This window comes from Poecilia latipinna, unplaced genomic scaffold (assembly GCF_001443285.1).
Source record: "Poecilia latipinna isolate Pla-1442-1.1 unplaced genomic scaffold, P_latipinna-1.0 Scaffold3378, whole genome shotgun sequence".
Lineage (NCBI taxonomy): Eukaryota > Metazoa > Chordata > Actinopteri > Cyprinodontiformes > Poeciliidae > Poecilia > Poecilia latipinna.
The window spans coordinates 38144-49331 of NW_015115994.1; the positions used below are offsets into that span (position 1 = coordinate 38144).

General features: G+C 45.9%; 1 protein-coding gene and 2 non-coding genes across 6 annotated transcripts in view; 2 read left to right on the forward strand and 1 right to left on the reverse strand.

Annotated features, from left to right (window-relative positions):
• LOC106940831 (E3 ubiquitin-protein ligase DTX1-like) overlaps positions 1–9473 on the forward strand; it is a 35823-nt gene extending 26350 nt beyond the window's left edge. For all 4 annotated transcript variants that reach the window (XM_015023665.1, XM_015023666.1, XM_015023668.1 and 1 more), the window contains exons 5-12: positions 4586–4647; positions 4727–4888; positions 5629–5690; positions 5773–5939; positions 6025–6178; positions 6250–6339; positions 6923–7021; positions 7104–9473. In XM_015023665.1, the coding sequence (XP_014879151.1) occupies positions 4586–4647; positions 4727–4888; positions 5629–5690; positions 5773–5939; positions 6025–6178; positions 6250–6339; positions 6923–7021; positions 7104–7235 (928 nt within the window). In that variant the 3' untranslated portion in view covers positions 7236–9473. The remainder of the gene's footprint in view (positions 1–4585; positions 4648–4726; positions 4889–5628; positions 5691–5772; positions 5940–6024; positions 6179–6249; positions 6340–6922; positions 7022–7103) is intronic.
• Positions 9474–9602: 129 nt separating this feature from the next.
• trnay-gua (transfer RNA tyrosine (anticodon GUA)) lies at positions 9603–9690 on the forward strand. The gene is given in 2 exon segments: positions 9603–9639; positions 9655–9690. It is a non-coding gene; the product is annotated as a tRNA-Tyr (tRNA).
• A 548-nt stretch (positions 9691–10238) lies between these two features.
• trnae-cuc (transfer RNA glutamic acid (anticodon CUC)) lies at positions 10239–10310 on the reverse strand. Its single transcript has one exon. It is a non-coding gene; the product is annotated as a tRNA-Glu (tRNA).
• Between the last annotated feature and the right edge of the window lie 878 nt (positions 10311–11188).

Consider the following 11188-nt stretch of genomic DNA (forward strand, 5'->3'; position numbering starts at 1 on the left):
AAGGAGCTGTGTGTGTGTGTGTGTGTGTGTGTGTGTGTGTGTGTGTGTGAGAGAGAGAGAGAGAGAGTGTGTGGGGCTAGGCCCAACCAGGTGTTTCAACAGCTCGGTGGAGATTAAAAGGTTTCTCAGTCGTGACAGAATCAAAGTAACTCTCCAGGCTTGTTTCTGATGAGGGACCAGCACTATAAGACGATGTAAAGCTGAGAACTGTTGGTTTTACCTGATTCTGGTCCTTTAACATAAAGGAGCTGATGAACCTGAGCAGTTATTGCATCATCCAGATTGTTCCTCTCACAACATGTCAGTTGTGCCTCAGCATGTCCTGATCAGCAGCCAGACATGCTCCTGCTGCAGGCCGGCCCCAACATGCAGCTGTGCTCCTCTGATGGTTCCGGTCGGGTCCAGACGACCCGGATGCTTCCAGCTGCAGTGAAGTGGCTCGGCTGGAGCAGTCTGGTTCTGAACCACGGCTCCAGGCAGCTGCAGCTTCCCTGGTCATGTAACCGCTAAACCGGATTTCTCTGAGTCTGTGTAGGATCTGTGCAGCAGAGTTCAAAGGTCAGGACCTCCTCCAGAACCTCAGATCTGTTATGGATCCATGAGGAACGTCAGGATGTGTCCTGAGTTCCTTTCTGTTGAAACTTTGATGTCTCATTTGTGATGCTAGTGGGACGAAGATGATCATTATTTTAAAATGACTTCATCATGACTCCTCACAGACTCCTTGTGCTTTGTTCTGATGTTTACCGCTAACCTGGAGGCTTGATGCACAGACTCCATGTTTAGCACCACCTACAGGTTTGGAGGAGTAGAATGAGCATTTTTTAGCTCTGCCTCAGAACTTCACCATCAGGAGGTCCTGACGTAACGACGTGGCTCCTCAGTCTGGATCGGTCCAATCGAAACCAGCTGGACTAGTCGGCTGTTCCAGTCAGCAACCAGCTGAGAGTGGAAACAGGTCACCGACTCAGATCCACTTCCTGATCAGTTTTCTGGTGAAATTCCACTCATGACGTGATGCGTTTTGAGTTCCATCTTTGGTATAGTCAAAGCGCAGTCAGACAGTCAGTAGGGTGCAGCTTTTATTTTTCTAACAGGGCCTCTTCTTCCTCCTCCTTCTCCTGTTTTTCCTCCTGGCTCCTCTCAGCCGCCGGGGCCCCTCGGAGCCCCTCGGAGCCCCATTGTTGGTCTCCACGGTAACCTTTGTTGGCTGGCCAGCCCTGGGACACATTAGCAGCACAATGCCCGCCCCCCCTCCAGCCCTGCTTTATATTCTGTCCCTACTCTTCCTCTCCTGTCTGCGTCCTGAAAACACGTCTCTATTGGTCGTCTTCCTTTTCCTTCCTCAGACGATTTTCCAGGCTGATGCGTCACATTTGATCGACTTCATAAAACGTGTAAAGCAGCGATGGATAAGATACAAGGTCCCGGGTTGGAATCCCGATCTGGGAGTCTTTCTGCATGCTCCCTGTGGATGTGTGGGTTTTTTCTGGGTTCTCTCTGGGTTCTCTCTGGGTTCTCTCTGGGTTTTCTCTGGATTTTCTCTGGGTTCTCTCTGGGTTTTTTCTGGGTTCTCTCTGGGTTTTCTCTGGGTTTTTTCTGGGTTTTTTCTGGGTTCTCTGGGTTCTCTCTGGGTTTTTTCTGGGTTCTCTCTGGGTTTTCTCTGGATTTTCTCTGGGTTTTCTCTGGGTTCTCTCTGGGTTTTTTCTGGGTTCTCTCTGGGTACTCCAGCTCCCCCCGCCTGTCCAAAAACATGGCTGCTAAGTTAATCAGTCTGTCCAAATTGTTCTTTGGTCGAACTGACTCCTTTGATGGACTGGTGACCTGTTGACCCCAACACCTCGCCCCGTTAGGATTTTCTCTAATTAAAACCAGATCAAATGTACTCATACACCCTGTCCCTGGTGCGTCTTTAAAGCTGCAGTTTAATTATTCTAGAACAATCCTTACAGGAGATGGACCAATAACCAATTAATATATTCAAAGCCAAAGCAGCACAAACGTTTTCCACCAGTTTTGTCTGACTTGAAGAAGGTGGGGGGGAGACCAGCGATACATGAGGAATCGATTTTATCCACTGATCTTATCTACTTGCACGTGCGGTTAACAATATTCACCCCAATGTTGCAAACCTAGTGACTTTGTTGTTATATTCAGCAACTTTTCAGACAAAACATAAATCAGTATTGAGTTTGATTAAAGCAAACTAAGCAGGCCTGGTGTGAATGGAAACATGACCAGTTATTGTTGGATACATGCGCTCTGATCAGCCTCACTGCGTTCGGCACATAAGCTGCAATCAGCAGCAGAGATGATGTGCAGTTTATGGGCAAGAAGAGGAAAACATGAGGATGTTTGATGACCTGTGATGATTCAGAGCATTGGCGATGATTTTCAGACTGTTAACGGCTGAAGTTGATGAAAATGTTTCAATCATTCTTTTCATTTTCTTTGCTTGTCCGCGTTAAATCCTCTGATTATCTGAGCAGCCTGGCCCACGGCCAATCAGAGGAGAGTTTCCATCATTCTCTGCCTCTGATTGGTTTAGACTTTCAGGAGACTTTCAAACATTTTTTCCCCTCCTGTGTCGTATTTAGCATCAGGTTTCACTGTAGATCCCAGAATGGATCAGATTTTAGATAAAGATGCAACATTAGTTCAAACCTCAGCCATGAATCACTTTGTCCTAGTGTAGTCCAGAAGGTGAAAAGGTCTGGTCTGTTAAACGTCCCTCAGCAGTCAGCATGGACACACACACACACACACACACACACACACACACACACACACCTTGTTGAGGCGTGTGTGTGAAATGGGACAGGGACTGGAATAATTTCTGGGTTACAGAGTATAGACAGTGTTTCTGTTCTACTCAGCATCACTGCTCAAACACACACACACACACACACACACACACACACACCCCGCTGACATGCCAGGGGTGGGGAGGGGTCGTATAAAGGGGGATGTAAATATATGTAGGAGACGGGGGAGGGGAAAAGAAACGAGTCAGAAAACTGTCAATGATTGATGGTGATGTGGAGTAAGAGATCAGGCCAACTGCAGAGAAACACACACACACACACACAGAGCTGTGAAGGCATTTAACACACATTGTCCTCTGCTCTCACACACACTGTAGAAGTAAATATTGGCCTGGGGCGAACGATGTGTGTTTTCAGCTCTGCGGAGGGGGATGATGGGGCGTGGGAACATGGACACCTGTTGGTTCTGCAACAGGCTGCAGCTTTAGGCCAGTAGGGGGAGCGGTAGCTGCAGAGAGGGTCGGTTCTGGTCCGCTAATCATCCATTAATGAGAAGAGTCAGAGTGGATCTGGGTCCGAACCAGAACCCAGAGTTACTGCTGCTCCAGCTGCTGGGGCAGAACCCAGACGGTGTCTAAGTCCAAACGCAGCCCAGTGCTTCATCCTGATCCGGTTCAGAGCTGCAGAACCTCCAGAAAACGTTCTGAAGGAAGCTTTCAGAGTTTCTCTGCTTCTGCACAGCAGAACTGATCAGACGAAGTCCCAACATCCCTCAGTAAGCATCGCCTCGCCCACAGGAAACCGTGTGTGTGTGTGTGTGTGTGTGTGTGTGTGTGTGTGTGTGTGTGTGTGTGTGTGTGTGTAGGTGTGTGTGTGTTATTGTCTGGTGCCTAAAGGAGTCCAGCTGATGTCCATCTGGACTCCAGGAATCGGAGCAGCAGCTCCTGGGAGGAGGAGGAGTGTGAACTGAGGGGGAGAGAGAGGGGTGTGTGTGCCTGGGGAGCGGATTTGGATGGTCGAGGGTCCTTCATGTCCATCTCCCTCTGAACGTCCTTTATGATGTGCTAATGAAGCACAGAGGCAATGAGAGATAAACAGAGAATCTACAAGAACGCAGCAGCTTGACCCGGTCCAGTAGCCTGGAGTCCAGATATGACCCAACACACTCACTCCTGTAGATCTGTGGCGTAGGTTGTGGAGTGATCTGTGCAGTGATCCACACAGGGTGATCCACACAGTGATCCACACAGGGTGATCCACACAGTGATCCACACAGTGTGATCCACACAGTGATCCACACAGTGTGATCCACACAGTGTGATCCACACAGTGATCCACACAGTGTGATCCACACAGTGTGATCCACACAGGGTGATCCACACAGTGATCCACACAGTGTGATCCACACAGTGTGATCCACAGTGTGATCCACACAGTGTGATCCACAGTGTGATCCACACAGTGATCCACAGCGTGTCTGTGTGCTACGTGCGCTCTGGCTGCTCTCTGAGGATGATGACGGTGTTGCTGACGGATCAGGTAATCCTCTGGCTGACGTCCGTCTCTGAGCCGATGGAAACTCCCAGGATTAGCTCTGAAAACGCCTCTGGAAGTCGCTCTCATCAGACGAGTGAGCGGTTCTGTTTCCGTGGTGATCGGTCCGGTTGACCCGGTTGCTTCTGGCTCACCGCCTGTTGAACCGGGTTTTAGATGTTGGGAATGACGGTCATCAGAGTTTGTCTGTGAGTTTCCTCTGGACTCCACCAGCCTGGGAGCAGTGGGAATGCTCCTCACTAACCGCCGTGTGTTTTCTCCCGCAGCGTTCCCACCGTCCCGGTGAAGAACCTGAACGGGTCCAGCCCGGTCCACCCCGCGCTGGCCGGTAAGAACCAGCAGCTGGTTTCATCGGATCGCAGAGCGAGCCGAGGGCCGGATCCCACCCGCTCTGCTCTCTGTTCCAGGGATCACCGGGATCCTGATGAGCGCCGCGGCGCTGCCCGTGTGCCTGACCCGGCCGCCCAAGCTGGTGCTGCACCCCCCACCCATCAGCAAGAGCGACATCAAGCCGGTACCGGGCTTCAACCACTCCTGCAGGAAGACCACCAAGAAGCAGGTCCGCAAAGGTAAGCTCCAACCTGGCAACCGCTTCTCAGGTCGTCATCATCATCATCATGTGCTTCAAATGTTTTCTGTCGTCATCTGAACTTTCTGGTGGAAACTAGGCATTTCAATGGAAAATTGAGTGGAAGGAAAACTGTTAGAAAAGTTTGAAGGTTTCTTTAACTGAAAGTCGTAATCATTGAAATGAACAGAAAAACTTGTATATAATCTATATAATATAACATAAAAGTAGGCAGATCAATAATATCAATATCAAGTTGATATCAGTATCAGATCGATAATAGTGTGGTAAAAGCCATACTTTAGTTTCAGATTCCCTCTTAATTTTGTTTTATTTTGGTATTATAGTTTCTCAACTCTTCCCCCAAAAAGATTTTGTTTCAGTTTTCTCTCAAATGATAATTTTGTTTGCAGTTTGTTCATTTAGGAAAATATACACAAATATTATGTTTTTTAAATATTTTGTTAGAAGTATCAGTATCAGTCTGTTGCCAAAAATATTCTGTATTGCTCTCTGATATAAAACTCTCTGTGTGTAAAGAGCCTAAACGGATGTTTCATGGAATTAAATTTGTAAAATTAATGAATTTGTTGATGATACTGTGATTTAGTGAGCTGTGTTGATATTTCTGTTGAAGTCTGTTGAAATATCAATCTTTTCAAATCCTCTGCATTAAATTATGTGAAATCTGTAAAAAAGCTTGATTTACACTTTCCCTCTTCATTTCTTGTGTTTCTGCAGGTAAAACTCCAGAGGAGGTTGTGAAGAAATACCTGCAGAAAGTAAAAAGTCCTCCAGAGGAGGTGAGTCCTGCCTCTGACTGTCACTGCTGATGAATCTGTGAAGATACTGCAGACTAACGTTGGTTCTGTGGGTCTCTTCCAGGACTGCACCATCTGCATGGAGCCACTTGGGGGCCCGTCCGGGTACAAAGGTCCGGGCGTTGGACCCGTCTCCAAGGCAGAGTCGGTGGGTCGCCTCACCCAGTGCGGACACCAGTACCACTTCCAGTGTCTGGTGGCGATGTACAACAATGGCAACAAGGACGGCAGGTCGGTCCAGTACCAGACCCAGAACCAGGCCCAGAAACAAGCCTAAGGTCTCTGAGAGGGAAAATAACCCGACTTCCTGTCTCAGCCTCCAGTGTCCCACCTGTAAGACCATCTACGGCGTGAAGACTGGCAACCAGCCAGCCGGGAAGATGGAGTACCACGTCATCCCCCACTCCTTACCGGGTCACCCCGACTGCAAGAGCATCCGCATCATCTACAACATACCGCCAGGGATTCAGGTACCGACCCGCGGCGCACTCCGCTTGCTGACGTGCTGCCATCAGACACTAACAGGAAGCTTTTCCTCCAGGGACCAGAGCACCCGAACCCGGGGAAGCCCTTCACTGCCAGAGGCTTCCCGCGACACTGCTACCTCCCAGACAGCGAGAAGGGGCGCAAGGTAACAACGCCTGCAACATTTATTTACACTGGCACTTATGATGCGCTACCATGGAAACAAAGCTGCTGATTAGCCTATCAAAAGATCAGAGAGAAAAGAAAGATCATCCCCTACTCTAACGTTTCAAACCAAACAGCCAGAAAGAGATTTAAGGAGGAACAGCAGAAGGAAAGGCGGTGGATTAGCGGAGCTAGCTAACAGCTGATGATGTCATCCAGGACATGTTGCTGTGGGATATCTGCTCTGCTGCCTGGATACTGAGCTGTTAGCATGATATGAGGGTCATGTTAGCGACAGTCTTCAGTCAGAGGCCTCTTCAGATTGGCTGTAAGACTGACTGCAGAGAAACTCGGATGACTTCCAACAACATTTAGTTTCCCTTTGGAACAAATAAAGTTTTTCATTAAATGTTAAATGTGGGTCCAAACTGGGTCGTCAGCAGAACCATGATCCAAACACAGCAGCAAATTAACAACCAAACAACAGAAAGACGGAAGAATCGAAGAATCTCCAGATTGCAGATTGAAAAACGAGGCAGTAACGGCGGTTCTGCTGACGCGGCTTCTCTCCGACCCGTCTGCAGGTTCTGAGGCTGCTGCTGGTGGCGTGGGACCGCCGGCTGATCTTCTCCGTCGGAACGTCCAGCACCACGGGAGAATCCGACACCGTCATCTGGAACGAGGTGCGGAGTCCGCTCAAACCTCCAAGCTAACCATGCTAACCATGCTAACCACGCTAACAACGGGATGTTTCTTCACTTTCAGGTCCACCACAAGACTGAGTTCGGGTCCAACCTGACGGGCCACGGATTCCCCGACCCGGGTCACCTGGACAACGTGTTGGAGGAGCTCCGAGCTCAGGGCATCACAGAGGAAGATGCACTGGTAGAGAAGTGAGAGAGGAAGAGGAGGAAGACTCTCTGCCAGCACTTAGGAGGAGATGAGGAGGACAGCGACCGAGTTCTTCAGACTATGACGCTGGCTTAGCCTTTCAATGCAAGTTTCTCCAAATTTTTTAAACCAGCGCATCAAACGAGTAGTTGAGGGGAGGAAGAGGAGGAGAAAGAGAAGGAAGACGAAGCTTGTGGGTCTAGGTACTAAACAAGAGTGAGAATGAATGGGTACTAACATCTAGAACAGGAACAAGTTAACTTTACTGAATGAACGAATAAAAAGTTGGTAAAATGCAGCAAAAACTGGAAGGAAGAAGACGGAGGAAGAAGAGGAGAGAGGGAGGAAGAGGAGGGAAGGTTGAGGAGGAGGAAGAGAGAGAAGGTGTATGAATGTAGTTTAGGATAGCAGTAGAGTGAAATAACTTGTGTGGTACGTTCAGGTGCTAGAGGGACCAACAGATGGGCTGGCTTTGTTAAGCTGTGGTGAGGTGGCGCCCCCTGGTGGGCAGCTGGAGCAAAGCGGTCCTCACCGTTTCCTCATCACTTCATTCTTCGCTTTGAGTCAGATCCTGCAGCGCCATGTTCATGATTGTTCTGTGAAGATCCGGAAGAACCGAGCCTCCGGGTCGCAACTGCGTTTATGTTTTTATTGTTCTTAGTCATATCAGTCGGTACCGGCGTTCGCTGTTTTGTCCTGACTGTCATTGAATGCTTCGTCCTGTTGAGGTGAACTCAACCAAACCTGGCGGTGCGTTCACTGCCAGGTTAGGAGGTTCCAAATGGTTCTGTTAGCATTCAATGTCAGAACTTTACTCATGTTTGATTGTTTACTACAGAAATTTAAAGTATATTTTCATCCAGTAGCTGCTTTTCTCCATTACAAAAAGTAAACTAAAGATGTTCTGACATTTTTCTATAGATTATGACCTTATTTGGCAACTGAACAAGTGTGAAGCTTTTAATTTTATCTTTTTTGGTGAAGATAAAATATTTACCTGTTCATCAGAGTAAAGATCAAAAATGGTACGATAGAAATTCAGACTCTTTTCCTCTGAGGTACATTGAACGCAGCTTTGTATCAACAGATAGTGTACTGCTTCTGATTGGCTGCCATGTTTTAAGCTCGACCAATGAGAACACTTGTAGATGCACTTTTTATCCCAGCTGTTGGAACCTGTGAGGTTCTGTTAATGACCAGGTCAGAAGAATCCGGGTTATATTTGGGTATCACCATCATCATCATCATCATCTTCTACCTGATGCTGGTTGTCCTAATGATGGTACTCCCTCCACTCTTAACGTCTTTATTACATTTTTTAGCTACATATTTGCTTTTAGTAGCATTTTATTGACACTATTATAGAATAAATTGCCTTTTTTCTTATTTTGTACATTTATCTTGTATTAATTATCCTGTTTTTTATGTTACCTTTTGTTTACGAAGACAGTATTATTAAATACGCCGTCTTTTGTTGTTCTCTGTACAGAAATGAAGCTGATTTGCATCTTTTCTTTGGAAAAGGAATTTCATGGTAGACTTTTATCTGAGTGTGACTTGTAATACATTTTTCTAACTGAAAGCTGCAGCTGTGTATTCATGCTGTCAGTGTCTGTCATGATGCTGGAAGCATTTAAACTTGGTCTTAAAAACTTTTCCAGAATCACCTCCATTTGTCATAAATGTTTTCCTGTTCTTTGGCTCAGACAACACGACGTTTCCTTCTGAGCGTGTGCAGCGTGAGGCCAGATGGGATTCATACGGAAGAAGATTACAGCCTCTGGAAAAACACATAATTTACTTTTTTTCTCAGAAGTCCAACTATAAACTCAGAATTCTGTTTAATTTAGACTTTAAACTTGTCTTTAATTTTAGGATTCTTATTGTAATCTCAGAATTTGGGGAAAACATTCTCAGCATTCTGGGGTGAATTTCATAATTGTGTTTTTATTTTTCAGTGGCCCTAATCTTCTTCTGTAACTTCACGGTGTGATTTACTTTTTAATTTGTTTAAACCACCATCATGCCTCATCCCCACTGAACTCTCCTCACCAGTAAATGTGTGGATTACTATCGGCCCACCGGTGGCATCTTGTAGTGGAAGGAGAGACGTGATCATGGGTGCTGATTTGAAAGCATGAAAACATGTTAAACAACAAAAAAAAGTGTAAATATGGCATAAATAATTGCTGGAGTATGAATGATTAATACAATAAGAAAAATAAAGAATGAATGAAATTTAAACTTCTGTGTCCTGTCATCTATCGATACCGTGGAATAAAAGTAAAACTAAACTGAAAACGTATAAGACGCTGAACTGAGGACTGAGCTGCCCTGTGAAATACGTCACAGTGTGCTGACGACAGTAAGCTACCTTCGATAGCTCAGTTGGTAGAGCGGAGGACTGTAGAGGCGTCTGCCAGTTATCCTTAGGTCGCTGGTTCGAATCCGGCTCGAAGGAGGCAACTCTTTTGTCATTTGTTGTGAAAACGACTGCAGCATGCAATGCAAGCTATCCTCGGAGTTATTCGCGTTTCAGGCAGTCTGGTTTTGCTATATACTTTTATTATTGCTTATTTATTTCTTATTATTGGAGCCTTGCTACGACATTTCTTTCAATTTGTACATTTTTAAATGTACAATTGAATGACAATACACTGTCTATGTCTAAAAATGAAGCACAACAACGAACTGTTCATGGAAAAGTGCTGGAAAGAAACATTTTTTTAAAGCACAGAACAATGGATTAATTTGTTTAAATGCTTTCCTGTCAGTACGGTGATCTATGTTCGCTACGGGGGAAAAAAATAAAAATCGGAGAAGTCATGTAAGTTTTGCAAAATGTATGTAATATCAATGTATGTATGATCTCCTGATAAACTAATTAAATAAATAAATAAATAAATGCTTTCTTTATGCTGCTCGTTTTAAGGAGGGTTAAGAAGAAACGCTGAAAATGGCTAAAGGAACTTCCGATGATTTCCTCACCACTTAGACAGAAAACAACTGTTCCCTGACCGGGAATCGAACCCGGGCCGCGGCGGTGAGAGCGCCGAATCCTAACCACTAGACCACCAGGGAGCGCTTAACGAACCGTTACGTCATCGAAATTTATAGTGGAGTGAGTCAATGTTCAATGGACGATGATTGAGTTTTCCTCAATATATACCAGCTGTAGTGCAGCTAAACCTTGGAGATCTGCATCCAAACCATCTTTTACCGCACATTCACCACCGCTGCTGTCCACCGGGTCGGCGGTTATATTCCCGGGCGTCTCCTCCTTCAGTCCTGGAGCGTCCTTCGCCCAAATCGCTCAGGTATCCGGTCCGGTCCTTGCCCCGTGTGGCCTTTATTTTACATCCAGAGGTCCTTTTTATTCCTGCAGCCGTGAGTCAAGCATTCCCCCTACAGCCCAAGATAATGTTTCTCCGGTTAAAATTCTGGAGCTGCACCGGTCCGACGTTCAGCGTCTCCTCACACCGCGCACCTGCCCCCCCTCCTGTCACACCTGTGTCTCTGTTTAGAAGTTCGGGTAAAAGTTGTGACCCAGATATTTTACCCCGTGGACTTTTACAAACAAAATAAATACATAAAAGACATCCTTGTGCGTATACTAATACAAACAATTTATTTGTATTTTATTGATCTACGTTTTATTCTCTGTAGTTAACTCTTTTTCCCCCAGAGGATACTTTATTTTATTGTGATGTCACAAGCTTCCCCTAAATTCATTTTTATGGATAAATTCTAAAGCGTTTATGTAGTTGGCCGTTTTGTAAACTTTTAGTTGAACAAAATTTCCAATTCTCTTTTTCATTTAAAGCTTTATTGAGCAAGTGGCAAGTATACAACTGAACAAATAAATACAGAATAATCGAGCAAAGATGCAACCATGACTGAAAGATCTGTTCCAAAGAACTACTTCCAGAAGCGTAACCATTATGATAGGTTTTAGGTAA